Here is a 20,308-nt window from a genome sequence, read left to right on the forward strand (position 1 = left end):
GAGAATCGCCGCTTTAACGCAGGAAGCAAAATTATTAAACGTGAATTTTGAGGGGGAAAAAGTGGCAGTAGGGCACAGAAGATGAACTGAAAGTCCTTGGAAGGCAGGGAGGCTACTTCAAGGGCAAGAACAAGAACCAAGTGGGAGAATCAGCGGTAGAGGATTTGAGGGCTGTTTCCGTGGTAGAACTGCCAGGATTTGGGGGTCGGTAAAGAACTCAGCATATATTCAACTCCGTTAAAGTGAAGTTATTCTGCCAGTGGCCCTGCTCCTACCCCTAATCAGATTTTCTCGAATCTTTTCCCACAGTTTAAAAAAAAAAAATGACTGAAACGTCTTCTATCCCATGAGAGGCGCATGGGCAGACTGTGGGCGGGGCAAAGATCTGAGAAGTCAGAAACACGCAGCCGCAACAATTTCTTTACGAGTCCAGAACCACAAGTCACAAACATCTGGGATGGGGTGGCCTCCCGGTCGTGTTGCACCCACCAGGGAAGCGTTGATCGACACCTCAGCGCAAATTGGAGCCTTTTAAATCTCGGAGGGCGGAGAGGGCAAGGGCGGGGCAACTGCTGACGTTTGCGGTGAGGACACCGGCCCCGTCCTTACACCCACTTCCGGCGGCGCGCGGCCCCCGTTTCCGCTTTTCCCGCCAGCGCGCCGACCCCACCCCACTCCCACGCGCCCCCCAGCGTCCGGGTGCCCGACAGCCGGGAGAAAAGGCACAGGTTGCTGTCGGAAGTCCCCCTTTGGCTCCCTTTCCGTTCTGCCTAACAACTTCCGCTTTGGGCCGTCAACATGGATGCTGCGGCTGCCTGACGGAGCTGCCTCTGATCGGTTGCGGGGGATCAGCTTCTCTGAGGCGCCCGCCCCGCTTCCCCGCCCTCCCCCTCCCCCCCGCCCCTTGCTCCTGTCCCAGGAGCCGGCGGGCTTGTCGCTAGATGGGGGCGGGCCTCCGTGGCCGGCGCACGGCTTCCTGTTCAGAGGCGGCCTGGCGGTAGTAGGCGGCGGCGGCGGCGACTCCGCCCGCGCCCACTTCGGCGCGGTGATCGAGCGCCCGGGAGGGAGGCTCGAGGGCCGCATCTTGTGCCGCTGCGCCAAGCCCGGCCCTGCGCCGCCATGGCCCCAGTGCAGCTGGAGAACCACCAGCTGGTCCCGCCCGGAGGCGGCGGCGGGGGCAGCGGCGGCCCGGCGTCAGCCCCGGCGCCTCCTCCTCCGGGAGCTGCCGTGGCGGCGGCCGCTGCGGCGGCGGCTAGCCCTGGCTACCGGCTAAGCACCCTCATCGAATTTCTGCTGCACCGGGCCTACTCGGAGCTCATGGTGCTGACTGACCTGTAAGTGCCGCGAAATCCACGCCTGCTCCCCAGCCCCCCCTTCCCGCCCAGCCGGCTGAGAGGTTCGCACCTCCTTCTGCCCCAAAGGCTGCTGCTTTCTCCTCTTTGCTGGGCTGCTTTAGTCTAGAATTTTTGAACTCTTGGGATCCAGCGGAGGTGGAGGAGAAGCTTTGCATTTGGGGTCTTTCTGGAGATGAAGCAGCCGAGACTTGTGAATTACGCACGTTGTTAGACTTTCCCTGAAAAGCCAGTCTTTGGAATTTGCTCGATTTGCCAGCTGAACCGTATTGATTTATTGGTTGGAAGCTTTCTAGCCCAGACCCCAAGATTACGGTTTAGGAATACATACTATTCGAGTTTCAAAAAAAAAAAAAAAAAATCCCAAAGATGAGAAATTGTTTTACAGCTTCTTACGGTACATTTTAAATGTAAGTTGTAATTACTTCTGACAAAGTTTGAACTCAGGAGATGTATATAAAATAATGCAAAATTTTGGATTCCAAGTTTGTTTGTTTTTCTGGAACGTTTGAGATTGAAGTCAACGCATTTAGTTTAAGTAAAGACTTTTTTGTAACTAGCCTGCTGTTATTGTTTCTTGGGGTATGAACGGAGTTTATAAATCACCAAGTTACCGGGTGAAATGCCTTGGGACATGATTAGGGTGTTAATCTCTTTAGAATAGGATCAGAATACACTGTAAAGATTTTCAGGTGTGTGAAGAAAAGAAACTAAAATTTAGGGGTATATATATTTGAATTACTGTTTTACATTTTAAAATTCATTTTCAGAAAAAGTAAGAATTACTAGTTGTCATCTAGATTCGTTTTTATCTTTTATCTATTGGTAGGCTCCAGATCAGTGTATTCAGTTGAAATACATGAGTATGTAGCTATTAGGCTGTGCAGTGTCACAGTAATCTGTTGCTACAGACTGTTAAAATATTTTTTTGCAGATGACTTAAAGAATTAGAATAAGCTCCACTTATTCCTGTAAAACATCATTCTGAGAATTTTGATGTACTGTACTTTACAGAAAGAAGCCCCCCCCCCACCCGCGCCCGTGTAATGAGAAACTTAAATGGCTGTCATGATGAGGGATTATTGTGATAACGTACTTCTCTGCACCATAAGTTGTTGGATTTCATAAGAATTTGAGTATCCTTGAGAAAATATCATGTACCCGTCCTATGTAGAGCTATGGGAAACTGTTGAAAACTGCCGCTATCAGTGGTTGTGTAATTTGTATAATTTGTTTCTCCATAGGGCATTTGTAGAACTTCTTTGAATTGTGTTGTTACTGTTTCAGGACTTAATTATGAAAAGAGAAACATTTTTTCTATTGCTGTAGACTAAGTATCTACTTTGTGTTTTTTTTTTTTTTTTTTTTTTTTTTTGCGGTATGCGTGCCTCTCACTGCCGTGGCCTCTCGCGTTGCGGAGCACAGGCTCCGGACGCGCAGGCTCAGCGGCCATGGCTCACGGGCCCAGCCGCTCCGCGGCACGTGGGATCCTTCCGGACCGGGGCACGAACCCGCGTCCCCTGCATCGGCAGGCGGACTCTCAACCACTGCGCCACCGGGGAAGCCCCAGTATATAGTTTTATACTTCATCCTGCACCCTTTATAGGTTGATGATTCCCATACTTATTTCTCCAGCACAGGCGTCTCCACTGAGCTGCAGACTCTATATCCAGGTGCCTACGTTTAAGTACCTAATGGGCATTTCAGTGGACCAAGTCCAGAACCAAACTCCTGATCCCATTCGATCCCCCCAAAACTTTCCTATCTCACTAAGTAGTATCTCCATTCTTCCTCTTGATGCTTCGGCCAGAAATTTTGGAGTAATTCTTGGCTCCTCTTTCTTCCAATCCCACACTCAGTACATTAGCAAGTCTTGTCATCTCTGACTTCAGAATCTGACCACTTTTCAACGTTTCCATCAAGTGTTAATCCTTTGCTCATGTTACTGCAGTAGTCTGCTAACTGGGGCCTCTGCTGCTACCCTTGCCCCTCTACGGTTTTTCCTCCATAAAATAGCCAGGATGATCCTTTTAAAACTTATTTGCTCACAACTTTCCCGTGGTTCCCCATCTCACTTAGAGTAAAAACTTTTTATAGTCACCTATATAGAGAGTGACCATAAAATTTATGGTCCAAGTCAGCACACTTTTGAGCATGAAAGGTGGTGCTATTAATAACAATGGCAGGACGACAGGCATAAACCGGGACTATCTTGAGCAAACCAAGACTGTGGTCTACCTTTAATATCCTACATGATGTGTCTTCTCTCCCTTACCTCTTTAACTTCATTTCTAATACTCTCCTTGCTTCTTCTGTTTCAGCCACGCTGTTCTTATTGATCTTTCTTGATAGGGTCAGGCACACTCCACCTTAAAGCCTTTGCTCTTCTCCCAGAAATCTGTGTGGCTTGCTTTCACATTTCCTTTAGGTCTTTGTTCAGACGTAACTTATCAGAAAGACTTCTTGGTGATCACCCATGAGAAGTATTCTGCCCCTTCAACCTGTCCTTCTTACTCACTGCTTTGTTTTTCTACAGCACTTATTGTTTGTTGTCTCCTCCTCACTGGAAGTTCTATGAGGACAGGGATTTTGAGTTGTTTGCTACCTTCCCCAGGGCTTAGAACAATAACTGTTCTAAGTCAGGGCACCTGTCATTGTAGCTCTGGAGAATTTAAGGGGAAAATTCACTGTTGCTCTTGATACATAGGTATATAAAATAACTTTTTTCTCTTTTGATTTGTGGTAACCAAAATTGGTTTAGGAATCTACCTTGGAAGTTCCTAAATCATGTATTTTTCCTTGTTCCAGGTAAAAACTGCCAGGATTAATGTATTGATATAAAACCAGTGTTCAAGGTATACTTTGAGTCTTATTTCTGCCACATTTGATGCTTGTCTGTGGACTATTGAAAGTAAAAAAGGTGGTTTGTTTTTGGCCCCAGATTTCTATATTTTTTCCTTTTGCTTGTTCATTTCCTCCCTCGACTCATGTAATGCATGCTTTCATCTTAGAGTTTACATTCTGCTGTGATTTTTAGAGACTTAGGTTCTTCCTTTTAAAAACCTCTTTTAATTAAAATCAGAAAATGCTAGGATCTCAGTCATGTAAGCTTGTCTTAAAACGCTTTCGTGTAAACAAGGTTTCTGTGACTTCTTCCAAAGATTTGCCCTTTAGGGTTGGTTTTTGCCCCAAGTGGTGGATTTGTCATCCATAAAGGAATTTTAAATAGATTGGGGAATTGTGGGGGGAAGGGATGTAGGCAGCAAAGCCTAGCTTTTGTCCCTGAAATGACACCACCTCTGGCAAGAGATGATCCTTTCAGGGTCTGGGGTGTGTGTGTGTGTGTGTGTGTGTGTGTGTGTGACTAGAACAATGATTACTATTCTTTCTACCCCCAAGTCTCTACTCTTCTGTTTTTCTCCCTCTCTCACATACAAGCATCCATGGTTCTCATTCTCTCCCTCTCTTGAGGACAGGGGAGTCTTCTCAAGGAGTGTTTTCCGGATCTTTCACAGGTATAGGAACTTCCCAGTAGCTGCTTTTACTTGCAGTCTTATAATAAGGCCTTAATTTTTGCTTCATCCTCTGATCTGCTGGCCCTTCTAGCTCCTACCTAGTTTCTTGTATCACTTGGATCATAACTTGAGCTTCCATCCCATTGTCTACCCGAAGAATTGTAGGTAACTCTAAGTCAGAGCTCATTTTAATAGTTTCCTTTCCTTGTACCTCGAATCTCTGGCGGTGGTTTTAGTTTTTCTGCACCTGTGGCATGTCGGTGGGGAAGAGGGTCTAAGCGGCTCAGTGTGTGTTCTTCAAGAGCCTATTAGATGTAGGGGAAGCTTTAGAGTTCAGGCTGTTGAATCTTGGACCATAGGATAAAGGTTTACAGAATGTGGTGATTCAGGAAACAAATCAGGACCTTTCTAAGCATCGGTGGATGTGAGAGTGTTAAATGGTATCATTTCAGGGAAAATGGTGACATTGGTTGCTGGCTTTTGTACTGGAGAACTAGCAAAAAAGAGATCAAAATCTCACTGGAGCTGTTTAAAAGTAATCATTTGCATCTAACCAAGCAACATCATAATTACTGTACATCCCTTGGCTGACACTGGCCCTTTTGTGTGCCTAGCTTCTAGTTTTGCCCACCATAACAAAACATGGAGGGATTAGTGCTTGGAAGCAAGGTTCCATTGAATATGGGGAGGCTGGCAACTAAGTAGTACCTTGCATCCATGATCATTTTGGTCTTAAACGAATATTTTCTCTGACTCTCTATGATGTAATGTGCTAAGGTAAGACTTGGTCTTTTTAAATGTTTGAGGTTCATGCAGTATCTTTTGAAGCACTTTGAATGGAGAGAAATGTTCCTTTGTTTTTCCTTTGTAGCTATATTTCCGGAAACTCATAAAATAAAAAAGAGTAGGGAGCCACACAAACCTGTAGTGTCTATTTATCCAGTTTTTCTGAAATACTAAGGTATTTAATAAGTCAAGGTAAAGACCATTTTCATATTTTGATGAAGGTATGCATGTATTTAGTCAGTTTCTTTTTTTTCTTCTTAGACTGCCAAGGAAATCTGATGTGGAAAGGTGAGTATGAAAAAAACCTTAAATCTGTGTCTGTGTTGATATATCTATGAGTATGTGTGTGTGTCTGTGTGTGTGTGTGACTGAGAGAGAAAGTGGTGGGGCGGGGGGGGGGGGTATGTGTAGGTATGGGTCGTAGAGTTGTGGACCAGGAACCTAGGCACAGAGAGCCTAGGGTGACTTCACACCATTTGTTTAAGGAGCCCTGGGAAATATAATTTCCTCATCCTTGACAATTCTTGGTATGAGGCCAGCTCTGGACCTTCTCTTCTAGAAATCTTTATTGAATCACTGACCAGGTCAAGTGCCTGAAGGGGTAGGAAGATGTAGAAAATACAGACCTAAATGGAGAAAGCTGAGTAAGAGACTGACTTTAGAAAGCTTGCTGCTAATTTATCATTTGCTGCAATGATGCTATTAGATATCTATGGAGAGTGGACATTTGTCTACTGCTATTGCTGTTTTATAGTTAAGAGAATTTTGGTTCAGTTGGAGTTTGGGGCTTAAGACATTACTAAACACTAGTATGTTTCCATAGTCCAAAGGAACAAGATAAATTAAGGTTTCAAAGAAATGAGGTGATGGAGATTTAAACTGTGGCTACAGTTAGGCTACTTGACTCTATCTTTGGAGCTACTTATGCTCCTTGGTTGATGTTTTTTTTAAAAAATATCAAGTCACTAGGGCGGATTTTAGCATTTATTAGTGACTACGCTCCACTCCCTACCCCCAATGACCTTTCTGGGAGAATTAGACATAGATCGAAAGGATAGAAGTGGAAGAAACAATTGAAGCATACCTGTATTATGGTTTGGCTGGACCGTTTTAAAGGAAGGAAATGAAAATCAGGATTTGAACAAAAATAAACAGATGGGACCTAATGAAACTTAAAAGCTTTTGCACAGCAAAGGAAACCATAAACAAGATGAAAAGACAACCCTCAGAATGGGAGAAAATATTTGCAAATGAAGCAACTGGCAAAGGATTAATCTCCAAAATTTAGAAGCAGCTCACGCAGCTCAATATCAAAAAAAACAACCCAATCAAAAAACGGGCAGAAGACCTAAATAGACATTTCTCCAAAGAAGATATACAGATTGCTAACAAACACATGAAAGGATGCTCAACATCATTAATTATTAGAGAAATGCAAATCAAAACTACAATGAGGTATCATCTCACACCAGTCAGAACAGGCATCATCAAAAAATCTAGAAACAATAAATGCTGGAGAGGGTGTGGAGAAAAGGGAACCCTCTTGAACCGTTATTGGGAATGAAATTGATACAACCACTATGGAGAACAGTATGGAGGTTCCTTAAAAAACTACAAATAGAACTACCATACGACCCAGTAATCCCACTACTGGGCATATACCCTGAGAAAACCATAATTTAAAAAGAGTCATGTACCACAATGTTCACTGCAGTTCTGTTTACAATAGCCAGGACATGGAAGCAACCTAAATGTCCATCAACAGATGAATGGATAAAGAAGATGTGGTACATATATACAATGGAATATTACTCAGCCATAAAAAGAAGCGAAATTGAGTTATTTGTAGTGAGGTGGATGGACCTAGAGTCTGTCATACAGAGTGAAGTAAGTCAGAAAGAGAAAAACAAATACCATATGCTAACACATATATATGGAATCTTAAAAAAAAAAAAGGTTCTGAAGGACCTAGGGGCAGGATAGAAATAAAGACGCAGACTTAGAGAATGGACTTGAGGACAAGGGGAGGGGGAAGGTTAAGCTGGGACGAAGTGAGAGAGTGGCATGGGCATATATACACTACCAAATGTAAAATAGATAGCTAGTGGGAAGCAGCCACATAGCACAGGGAGATCAGCTCAGTGCTTTGTGACCACCTAGAGGGATGGGATAGGGAGGGTGGGAGATGCAAGAGGGAAGAGAGATGGGGATATATGTATATATATAGCTGGTTCACTTTGTTATAAAGCAGAAACTAACACACCATTGTAAAGCAATTATATTCCAATAAAGATGTTAAAAAAATTGACACCAGTCAAAAATAAAAAAATACCCACAATGCATTCATTTGGGAAAAAAAAAAGAAAATCAGGATTTGTTCTGTGCATTCTGGGGTAGGAAGGGAAGCTGGGCCTTGGAAAACCAACTCATGCTGCCTATCACCTGAGACAGAGTGGTGTCAAGAAAAAACCATATTAAAATGGTTTACAAAGGGGGATGTCTCCTTTCCAGTAGAGGAGCTCCTCTGGCAACGGAATTAGTAATATACAAATATGTTTACTCTGTGAGAGAAGAGACCTCACATCCTCTGTAAGCTGTTGCTGAGTTAGAATGACAGCACTGAGGCTCCTAGTACTGAGGTGACTGCCAGATCTTAGTGTACATTTAACATTTCTCTGTGTTCCAGTTTTGCCTGTGATGCTCTCTGCTTGTTTTATCTCTGAGGATCCTTCACAGACCCTGGCAAAGAGTCATAATTGTATCAGTGTCCTTGATTCTTCTCTTTCTACTACCAAGAATCATATTGCAGGCTGAACCTTAAGGAAGTTTTCCAGGTTGTTTATGGGCTACGTATGCTCTCAATAGGAGCTAGAGTCTGTGGTCCTCAGTTAGGATTATGCTTCAGCAAAAACTTTCATTTTGGTGCATTGCATCATGGTATTGCTGTTGGTGAGATACAGAGGTGTGGGTTGGATCTACAGGTCAGTGAACAGCTGTAACAAGATTAATATGTCAGAGTCCACTTGGAGGGAGGTTGGTGTCTTGCTGGGGCCTCTCATCAGTCCTGGCCTGTCGATTTTTTTTTTTTTTTTTTTTTTTTTTTGCGGTACGCGGGCCTCTCACTGCCATGGCCTCTCCCGTTGCGGGGCACAGGCTCCGGACGCACAGGCTCAGCGGCCACGGCTCACGGGCCCAGCCGCTCCGCGGCACGTGGGATCTTCCCGGACCGGGGCACGAACCCGCGTCCCCTGCATCGGCAGGCGGACGCTCAACCACTGCGCCACCAGGGAAGCCCCTGTCGAATATTTTTTTGTGTGTCGTAAGGTAAACCATGAAAGGTATGATTATCAGTTTTGTAGCTGACACGAAGTTGAGAGCTCTAGCTAACACGCTGATTGACAACGTAAAGCTTTTAGTAAAGCTTTTAAGCCTTTATGAGATGATAAAAATACTGATGAATATGGGGAGAAAAAGAATTGTAGTGGGTATAGCATAAAAATAGATATGGATAGACCTTCTAGCTTTTATTTTTAGTACTTTGTTATTGAAATTAGTTTGGTAAAGAGTTACATAGTTAAGCTCTTTATTCAATTTTATAAATTATGCTCGTGCAAGATGGGAAATGGGCCTTTGCCTTTATAGAAATAATACAGTTTCAAGTTTTGGTAAAGAGCTATTTCACTTCCTTTCTCTTACCAGAAAGGTTACTAATTCGTAATTCATAATTTCAACTTCAAACCATAATTTGGTCCCCTTTGTGACCCAGTTAACTTCTATATAATAATTTTATATTTGTGATTTTAGTATATTTTAGTAAACAACTTTTATTGCAGTATAAAATTAATTTGAAAATGTGATTCATTGCTTAAGCATTCTATTGGAGATGTTACTCTGAGGTAGAAAATGAAGTATATGCAGGTGGTATACAAAATGTGACAATAATTCATATTTAGATAAATATTTTAGGTGGTTCATTTCATTGTAATGGTTGTAAACAAAGACTGATTCATATTTTAACTGAGATATAATAAATTGTGAAATACTCCTTCAAATTTGTTGGTTCATTAAGAGTTGTTTTGTTTTCTTTTAAAGGAAAATAGAAATAGTGCAGTTTGCTAGCCGGACACGCCAACTCTTTGTTCGATTATTAGCTTTAGTAAAATGGGCTAATAATGCTGGCAAAGTGGAAAAATGTGCGGTGAGTTAAACTTTTGACTTTATTTTATATAAAATAACTTTTTTGGAATGTTAACTTGTAATAGGCATAGTTTTAAATTTTAGCTCTAATTTATATCTGCTGATATGTTTTGAGATACATTACTTATGTGAGTAATCATTATTTCTGTATGATAATGTATAGTATATATCCGTAGAAACTTAGTATTTGTTTATGGACACCTAATCAGAAAAAAGAGTAGGCCATATCTGGAGATGTCATTATGCTAGAAGACATTAAATATGAGACTGGACCTAAAGGGGGAAAATGGTTATAGCTTACATTCGTATGCATCCTTAGAGTTTGCAAAGTATTCCCTAAATTTGCCTATTGATTTCTTGACAACCGTTTGAGAATGGCAGAGTCATTATTCTCTTCTTATTTTACAGGTGAGGAAATAAGGTTCCTAGAAGTTAAATGGCTCTTTCAAGGCCACAGAGCTGATGATGGCACTTATCTGTCCCTTTGTTTTTTCATCTGTACATTCTCTAACCCTTTATTGCACACAGGGCATAAGGCATGGTGGATAGACTTGAATAAGGCATAGTCCCTGCCCTCAGGAAGCTCATGGTCTTTTGACTGTTTAGTCATTCTTTTGAATTCAAAGGAGTGACCTGTAGTGAAATGTACCAAAGATTCTAAAATATGCACCCCCTACCCCCCACAAAAGTTTTAAGCTATGTTCAAGAAATGTTAAGGAGGAGAAACATCAGTAGGGATCTTGTGTTAGCCTATTGAGCTTATAACTTGGGGAGGATGATATGGTGTTAACAGATGAGACACAAAATGAGGAGAATGGAGTTCATATTGGAAAGGGTAGAGTAATTATAATAAAATGAATAAAATCTTAAAATAATGAGAGCATTTATTTATCTACCATAATTTATTTTTTGCACCCTGACAAGATAAGTTGAAATATTTTTATAGTAACTTTACATTTGCAAATCTATTGGAGTTTGCATATTCCATAAAATTTCCCTTTAGAAAGAAATCTACAACACAGTGTGTTTCTGCATATGATTTTCTGACATCTCCCCTCAATTTTAGCCCAGTGCATTTGCTATCCTCAGTTTCACTAGGTTCCCTTATCATTAGAAAGAAAGCTTATGTGAAAATTGCTAAAGGAAAAGGAAAAAAGAGGTTTCAAAAAGTTGAGAGTTTAAAATTCTAGAATAATATATTTTTTGAAAGTTAAAAGAAGACACATTTCTAGCCCCAGATCTTTTGTCTCTAGGAGTAAGCTGGTATCATCCTTTTATATAACATTGATCAAAGGGGGAGGATATTTTGTACCATATATTGAATTTTCTTTATGGGGGAAAAAGTCATTTTATTCATGTTGTCATCATTCAAAGGATAGTTTTTATTATAAATATTAATAAACAGGCTTATTCCAAGCTTATTTACCAGAAAGTTTACAATTCGTTTCATTGTTTTGCAAATTTGGGCACCAAGTCTAATGAATCTATTTTGGCCAAAATGAAGAAGCATGGTATAGTATTTCTGAAAAGCCTAAGGTTTCTTTTCAGTAATTAGTTAATTTGAGGTAATCTTTTCCTAAAGATATTCAGACTTTCAGTGAAGAGTTAAGTATTCCTGAAGTATATAAAATCCAATTATTTGATTTTTCAAATCTAGTTTTAAATCCCTAATTATACCATGGGTATTTAAATTACCTGTTTGATACTACTGAGCTGTATGTCATTAAAATAATATCAAGCAAAATCCAAAACTCTTGGTTTTGATATTGAGCCGTATTGTATTTATCTTTCATTAATTCATAGTATTTTCCTATGTAGTTTTTTGAATTGGCTGTTCTAGTAAGTCACATTCTGAATAAAGTCTCATACTGAACTTTATACATAAAGTTTTGGTATTTTTGTTTTGTGAATATAGATACAGAGATGTGTTTTTGTCAGGGATAAAGTCCAGCAGCTGGAGAATTAGAGGATTATTCACGTTTTGACACTTGTGTTCTCAACCTAATGATTATTTAACTAGACTCATTAGAGGTTCTTAATAGATAATGATCTTTAGCCATGCCAGACATATAAAGTGTTTAGCTGAGTGTATAAATACACGGTTTATAGAAGTCTAACTAATGGTAAAGCAGTCTGGATAATGTTTTAGCTAAGAAAAAGAAAAAATATCTCTCTCCTCCTTGAGCTTTTTTAAAAGCAATTTTGAGATGTAATTCACATACCATACAATCTATCCATTTAAAGTGTACAATTCTTGGAATTCCTTGGTGGTCCAGTGGTTAGGACTCCGTGCTTCCACCGCAGGGGGCACGGGTTCAATCCCTGGTCAAGGAACTAAGATCCCGCATGCCATGCGGTGTGGCCAAAAAAAAAATAGTAATAATAAAGTGTACAATTCAGTGGTTTTTATTATATTCACAGATATGTGCAACCATTAGTAGTCAATTTTAGAACATTTTCATCACCTCAAGAAGAAAATCATTACCCTTTAACTATCACCCCAAGTACCCCCCAGCCCTAAGCAACCTCTGCTGTCTCTATAAATATGCCTATTCTGAACATTTCATATAAATGGAATCATAATATATGGTTTTTTGTGATTGGCTTCTGTCATTTAGCATGATGTTTTCAGGGGTCATCCATGTTGTACTTGTACTGTACATGTGTCAGTACTTCATTTTTATAGCTGAATTGTATGGATCTACTACATTTTGTTTATCCATTCATCAGTTAATGGACTTGTAGGTTGTTTTCCAGTTTTTGGCTATTATGAATAATATTGCTATAAACATTCATATACAAGTTTCTCTGTGGACATGTGTTTTCATTTCTCTTGAGTATATACCTAGGAGTGGAATGGCTGAGTCATACGGTAACTGTATATTTAATAATCATTTGAGGAACTGCCAGACTGTTTTCCAAAATGGCTATACTATTTTACATTCCCACCAGCAATGTAAGAGGGTTCTAATTGCTCCATGCCAACACTTGTTATTGTCTGACATTTTGATTCTGGCCATCCTGGTAGGTGTGAAGTGGCACTTTGCTGTGTTTTTTGTTTGCATTTCTCTGATGACTGGTGATGTTGAACGTCTTTTCATGTGCTTTTGGCCATTTGTATATTTTCCTTAGAGAAGTATGTGTTTGGTGCTCAGTTAAATTTTAAAGGAGATTGGTATTAATCATATCAACAGTTGGTATGTGTGTACCTAAAAATTTAAAAAGAACGTGATTATTAGGGACGTATATGGATTCACTAATAAGTAACTCAAAACTAAACTTTTATCTTTATTAATTTGATTTCTAAGTCAAAGAAATATAGCTGGAGCTAGTTTATTTTGAGTTGAGCAAGGTAGTTTAGAGAGTTTCATTAATAACCTACATTTAAGGTGGAGTGATGTAGGCTTGATGAACCGTGGCACCCCACTAAGGTTGATGCACATCTTCCTGGATGGAAATTTTTTTTTTTTTTTTTTTTTTTTTTTTTTTTTGCGGTATGCGGGCCTCTCACTGTTGTGGCCTCTCCCGTTGCGGAGCACAGGCTCCGGATGCACAGGCCCAGCGGCCACGGCTCACGGGCTCAGTCGCTCCGCGGCATGTGGGATCTTCCCGGACCAGGGCACGAACCCGTGTCTCCTGCATCGGCAGGCGGACTCTCAACCACTGCGCCACCAGGGAAGCCCTGGATGGAAATCTTTAGTATTCTTTGGCCTAAGCATTTTTACGGTGTCTTGAGTAAATGGAGACTTGGGATGACCTAAATCTGAGTAAAAACCTATACAGAAGTTGAGAGAAGCAGGATTCAAATATGTTAAAAATCAGAGTACAGTCATGCTTTAGGTTCAGGGTGGGAAAGGGGACCTTGCTTGATAGAGATTCATGCACAGAAGATCAAAGGCCTTTTAGTTAACGTCAAGCTTGCTGTGTGTTAGCGGTGTCTTGGCTGCTGATAAGAAGTTAGTGTTGGTGGTGTTAATAGAACTCCATTTTACTAGTCATGGAAGGTAGCACTTCTGCGGGGCTGTGCTGGTCTAACTAAGAGTTAGAAAAAACATTTTTTGGTTCCAGCTTCTCTGATTATTCACTATCTTTGAGCAAGTGTCTAAACCACTGCTTCAATTTTCCCATCTCTAAGATAATAGTAATTATCTTGTTTTGTCTATTTCCTAGAGTCGTGAAAATCAGATAATAAAATAAGTGTGGGAATACTGAGAAAATGTAGGGCATTGTGTGTGCGTGATGTGTTATTAATTCTGGATACCATATTTTAAGTTGATCACTGATAAACTGGAACATTTTCAGGCAGTGGAATGGGGATGGTGAGTCAGGAATTTGGAATGTTCAGCTTGAAGACAGAGTGGGCTTCCCGTGTTTGAAGGATGTGAAAGACTTTAAGTATTGCTCCAGAAAGGAAGTAGTTTTCAGCTTCATGATGACCTCTACTAGTTTAGGCACACTTGTGAAATGCATTGGGTAGAGAACTGATGGAAAGGATTTCTGTATTGGGCGTGAAGTTGGCCTAGATCTCATAATGGACAATGTTTACTGTGTGTTTTATATGTTCTAGGCACTGTTCTAAAGGTTTCATATGCATAAACTCTTAATCCTCGAACAACCTTATGAGGGGGAGGAAATCATCTCCATTTTATATTGAAAAAACTGAGGCAAAGAGGGATTTACGCAACTTGCCCAAGGTTATAGGGCTAGTGAGTTGCAGAATTAAAATTGAGACCAAGGCAGTCTGGGTCCAGGAGACCATGCTTTTATGTCTCCTTTATTACCAGTCAACTCTAGAAGTCTGTAAGAGAAAAAGCATTTTATTCTATTTATTTTTCCTAACTTGTCATATGTATGTGTAATGTTAAAGATGGAGAAACGAATCAGGAAACCTTTTATTTAAATTGATAGAAAATCACTGGTTTTTAAAAATATTTCTTCCTTCCTCAAATTACTGGAAAATTTTTTGATGACATATTTTGAAATATGGAAAAACTATATTAATTCCTCTCAGAGTTTACTTTGGAATCAGTAAATGATATTTGATGTGAAAAGTGGCTAGTTTTCAAGGAAGCGTAATACATTTACCCTTTGCCTTGAAGATGATCTCGAGCTTCTTAGATCAGCAAGCCATCCTGTTTGTGGATACTGCTGATCGCCTGGCCTCATTAGCTAGAGATGCTCTGGTCCATGCACGCCTGCCTAGTTTTGCCATCCCATATGCTATTGATGTACTGACTACTGGGTCTTACCCACGGCTGCCAACCTGCATTAGGGTAAGTGCATTCCTACCCCAGCCCACCCTCAAAAGTTGAAGACTTTGGCATTGGATTCTACAATATTAATAAGTAGCCCAGCCAAAACAAAAAACTGTTCTGTATTTTTTAAATAAATATTTCATGTAGTTTGCTTTTTTCTCTATAATTAAAATTTGGGGGGGGGCGGGTTTGAAATAAATTGGAGCCAGAATGTGAGTAGCTATCAAAATGAGTTTATTTATTTATTTAGGTGAGGGTGAACAGAATTGTTATTGTTAAGTTATTGTTAAGTTATGAAGGTAACATAACATCTATTTCAGATGTGAAAATACGGCACGCTAGTTCCTTTTTGGAAGTGTTTTTAAAAATTTGTTGTTGTGGTAGTTGTTTACTCACTTGGTGTTGTTGTATTTTATACTTCTAAGAAGTGGTGAAAGTCATCTGGTGTCATTAAGTTGGTTTCATAAATAGAACATGAAGAAGATCGTGTTGCATTACCGTCTTAGCTGGGTGACTGGTGGAATCATTGACACTCTAATGCATGATAGTAATGGTCACTATTATTGGATGTAGACTGCAGAAATGAGTGTTGAGGTTCTCTTGGGTAAAGTAAGAAAATACTGTATTAGAACAGGCGCAGGTAAAAATTATGTCTCTTTGTACATTATTTTTAGATCACTTAAACTTTTTTGTAGGATAAAATTATTCCTCCAGACCCAATTACCAAAATTGAGAAACAAGCTACACTTCACCAGCTGAACCAGATTCTTAGACATCGGCTTGTAACCACAGATCTTCCTCCTCAGTTAGCAAATCTTACAGTTGGTATGTACCTGAAATACATTTTTAAAGAATTGACTCATTAGAATATTTTTCAAACAGCTTTTGGGGTTTTATATTATCTTTTAAAATATCCTTATGAAGTCTTGACCTACAATTTTGGTGGTGTTTGAATCCGTAACTTGTGCCATATCATTTCCCTTTAGTACCTGGAAATACAGTGCTGATATTTGAAGCTGAGGAGTGGGCAAGATTACCTGGGGCTGGAGGAGAGACTAGGTCCTAGAGTTGAGCCTCAAGAAAATATTGTTCCTTGATGTTAGAAGAGTTGCCTTTGGTTTCTTGATGACCTGGAAGCTGGCTACTGTTTATGCAGGAACCAGTGAATTGTCTGAACACTTATGAAAGATTCTTCAGTCTATTTAAAATTTCTCGTGAGCAAGACTGAAAGTTCTAGGTTAGCGGGAAGCTGCTTTTTTTTCTAGCAAAGTAGACCTTCTTCTTCTTCTTCTAAAAGCAAATGGCCGAGTGAAGTTTCGAGTTGAAGGAGAATTTGAAGCCACCTTGACTGTGATGGGAGATGACCCTGATGTTCCCTGGCGTCTTCTCAAGCTAGAAATTCTAGTTGAGGATAAGGAAACAGGAGGTAAATCATAAATAATGATTTAAATCATATGTATTGATTTAAATGTTTAGTGTTATATTATTGAAACATTCTTGCAGAATAGTACATGTGTTTAGCAATTTACCCTGTAATCTGATGCAGATTTTATGATAATCGTAACTGCCTACTGACCACAGAAGTTTCAGTGTTTCTCTAGTATACTCTCTAGTTTTCATAGATAATTTCAGTTCTTTTTTTTAAACTCATCGTTAGTAAGTATACTCTTCCTTAGTTGGTCTGTGACACAATCTGTACACTTTTCTGATTAACCACCTTCTTCTCTCCTGCCAATGGAAGATGGGCGAGCCTTGGTTCATAGTATGCAGATCAACTTTATCCATCAGTTGGTACAGTCTAGGCTCTTTGCTGATGAGAAACCTCTTCAGGACATGTACAACTGCCTGCGTATCCTTCTGAAATTTGAGCCCTGTATTTGTAAAGAATTTGTGTCCCCCAACACACACACAATTTCCATCTGCCCCTAGTCCTGAACTAGAGCAGCTTGAACTCTCCCTGTCACCCTTTTTGGGTGGAAACGGGAGCTGGGGAACTGGCCAGTGTAAAGAATAGTGATATGTCTATAAAAAATGAAATTTTTAATTTTACTATTGACTTTGCAGGTAAAAATTTTAAATGATGAGGTAGAAATAGTACTATTTGAAGAGAAAAAATAGTAACATTTGGTCTACCCATATTCTCTAAACTATGATGAATTAAGGGGCAACCTGGACCTTACGTTTTGTTTATATTCGTTCAAAATTAAATACAAAACCTTTTTCTAAAATTATGTCACAAATTCCAACACTTTTTGTATAAGTCATTGGAGAAGTATAATAGCCAACTTTTGGGGAATAGAGCATTTGTTAAATGAAGTTTGCTTATACTTCACTGGCTGTTGTAGTAATATATTAGATTTGCTTAACAAGATCCATCAGATTCTTTCTGCTTATCACTTCAGTTAGAAGTGCTACATTCCCAAACTCTAATGTTAATCCGAGAGCGGTGGGGAGACCTCGTACAGGTGGAAAGGTATCATGCAGGAAAGTGCCTCTCCCTCTCAGTTTGGAAGTAAGTAAAGTTGATTTTGGTGGGGTCATGCAATGACTGTAAATACTCTTTTTGTTTTTCTCTTTCTCTCATACATCTGATTTACCATATACCTCTGTGCACCTCTAGCAACATGATTTTGTATGGTAAAGTCCTATGGTATATAAACCACATAGGACATCCATAATTGACACCTTTCTTAGAACATGGCATATTTTAAATATGTAGACATTTATCTATTTGTACTAAAACTTACTATTCTTAAAGATTAGATTACTCTGGCTTCATACCAGATTGCTAAAAGACCATTAGGTTAGATTATCAGGTATCATTTTTAAAAAATCCTTGCTTATCAGTGTTATATTTTGAATTGCACCTTTTAAAAATGTTTGGGGAAGTTTTTTGGGGAAAATCAGTATCAGGCTGTTTTACAATCCTCTATTCCCTATTTGAACTTTGCTGATTCCCATTTTCTATAAAGGAATCAAGAGGTGAATAGACACCACTTAAAGATTGTTTTGGCCTTTTTGTGTGTGCATGTGTTCTATTTTTAAATTCTGTGTCTGTGTTTTTTTTTAATGTAGTAAATCATATTGTGTTGGATTACAGAATAGCTGTCTTCCCAATATTAGTATTCCCTCAACAAACAGTGAGGACCTGCCATGTTCTGGGCTCTGGATAAGGTGCACAATAGACTGTCTCTCTTTTATTCCAGAAGTTAACAGACTGTTGGAAAAAATTCTTAATATTTCTTTTTTCTCTTTAGTCAACAGGTTCTTGGAAGAAAAACAGGGACAGCATCTGTTCACAAAGTTACAATTAAAATTGATGAGAATGATGTCTCCAAGCCTTTACAGATTTTTCATGATCCTCCTTTGCCAGCTTCTGATTCCAAATTAGTAGAAAGAGCCATGAAGGTAAAAGAACTCAATATATTTCAATATTGGTTTGATTAAATGAATATAGTAATATAACTTACCATTTATACTTAAACTTTTAGCACAAATCCTTTAAAATACCTAATTGTTCCTAAAACCCTTTATGAAACTTGTTTTAAATGAATGTTATGCTTGTACATTTGTTGTGGTTGTTTTAACATCTAATATAATTTTTAAGATGTTATTTCAAATTCTGTAGTTTAGATAAGATCTATAGTTGCCAGAATGTTAACTGTAGCCTTTAAGTTATCAATACTGTTTAAATTTATTTTTTTAATTTTAAGTTTGCTTTCTTTTACTGGTTAACACTTAATCATTGTGATTCTAAAAGGAAGTATCTTGGAGCACAGTAATCTACTTTCAGGCTTTTAAAGTAAAAATGTTTAAATTGCACATACAATTCTATTCTCGTTTATGCAGATTGATCATTTATCAATAGAAAAACTCCTGATTGACAGTGTCCATGCACGAGCTCATCAGAAGCTCCAGGAACTGAAGGCCATTCTTAGAGGCTTCAATGCCAATGAAAATTGTAGGTTCTTTTAAATTGGCATTACTGTCTTTCTTTTGTTTAAATTAGTATCCACTTTTATTTTCTGAAGGGTCTTTCTTAATGATTTTTTTCCTGTTATACTGATTTTGTTGTAGAGGCTGTATTTTAATTTGTGATCTACCAAGCTTGTCTTAATTTTCCCCTTACTTTCTTCTTTTTCATTTAGCTTGACCTTATTTTTGAAATGTATGTATATCAACTCTCCTTAAAACTTTTCTTTCCTATGGAAATAGAAGCTATTTTAACATTTTAATATGAATCTTCTTTTGTTTTTTCTTCTAAAAGGTTAAGGCAGCTTTGCAAATATTTATAATGTATTTATGAAATAATTCCTGTTTGAATGAAGCAAAATATATCCCTTGTCTTTTAAAAAATGTTTTCGAGTTGTTAATACATTAACAGGGTTCAAAATAAGAAATACAGATATGCACACATAGTGAAAAATCTTCTAATTACCTGGTATATTCAGAGCGTATGGGGACGGTCAGTCATTTAAAAAGTAAGTGCTTTCATTCTAGGAATATAGTTTCACAGTATCACAATGATCATATTTACTGTTCCTACCCCAGTTGTTTTTGGCTGTGATTATCTGGTGCCCACAGTATTTTTGCAATCTTAATTTTTCTAATTTTAATTATTTCTAATTTTTCAAAATAGTAAAATTCTAAAATGTCATTGGGATTGTAGAAAATTGGGGTTTATGATCTTTTGATAGGCTCTGGTTTACTTTAGTATCATCTGTAGACAAGTCTTAGTAAGTAAAAACAACTCAGTATGATTGCCTGGGTGATATTTAAATTACTTTGAAAAATGGACTGAACGTTTGTTTACCTAGGAATAGTTTTGCGTGTTGTTCATGTAAGTTGCGAAGATTTTTCTTTAGCAGCATTTTGTAGAGATGTCACTGCTTGAGTAGCCAGAAGATGTGGGTTCGGCTGCTCTTCTGCTCTTGAACAAGTCACTTAAATTCTTTGGACCCCATTCTCCTCATCTGTAATTTGAGGATGTTAGTCCAGGCTCTTCCTGGATCTCTTACTGTAGTGGGAGTGTGCTACAGTCGTGGTTTTCAAGCCCTACGAGTCTGTTGAGTCCTCGGTGTTAGAGAAAGGTGCTTTGGAGACTGTTTTGAAGGAGAGGGAGGTTCCTGCATGTGGGGTTTGCCCCCTCAGCCCTGCTTTAATCAAAACAATTCTGGAAACAAGGACTGCTGTAGGAAAAGGT

At 39.1% G+C, this 20,308-nt stretch overlaps 1 protein-coding gene across 3 annotated transcripts in view; it reads left to right on the forward strand.

The window, feature by feature from the left end:
* Window positions 1–868: 868 nt before the first annotated feature.
* The window catches only part of MED14 (mediator complex subunit 14), a 73,732-nt gene continuing 54,292 nt past the window's right edge, over window positions 869–20,308 (forward strand). Inside the window, exons 1-10 of one of the 3 annotated variants that reach the window (XM_059050709.2) lie at window positions 869–1,334; window positions 5,915–5,941; window positions 9,746–9,851; window positions 14,950–15,123; window positions 15,801–15,930; window positions 16,403–16,531; window positions 16,847–16,954; window positions 17,485–17,617; window positions 18,363–18,513; window positions 18,955–19,066. In XM_059050709.2, coding sequence (XP_058906692.1) covers window positions 1,120–1,334; window positions 5,915–5,941; window positions 9,746–9,851; window positions 14,950–15,123; window positions 15,801–15,930; window positions 16,403–16,531; window positions 16,847–16,954; window positions 17,485–17,617; window positions 18,363–18,513; window positions 18,955–19,066 — 1,285 coding nt within the window. In that variant the 5' untranslated portion in view covers window positions 869–1,119. The remainder of the gene's footprint in view (window positions 1,335–5,914; window positions 5,942–9,745; window positions 9,852–14,949; window positions 15,124–15,800; window positions 15,931–16,402; window positions 16,532–16,846; window positions 16,955–17,484; window positions 17,618–18,362; window positions 18,514–18,954; window positions 19,067–20,308) is intronic. The other 2 variants (XM_059050710.2, XM_059050711.2) reach the window with 2 other exon arrangements.

The sequence above is a fragment of the Kogia breviceps genome, chromosome X, assembly GCF_026419965.1.
Source record: "Kogia breviceps isolate mKogBre1 chromosome X, mKogBre1 haplotype 1, whole genome shotgun sequence".
In the NCBI taxonomy this organism is placed as follows: Eukaryota; Metazoa; Chordata; class Mammalia; order Artiodactyla; family Physeteridae; genus Kogia; species Kogia breviceps.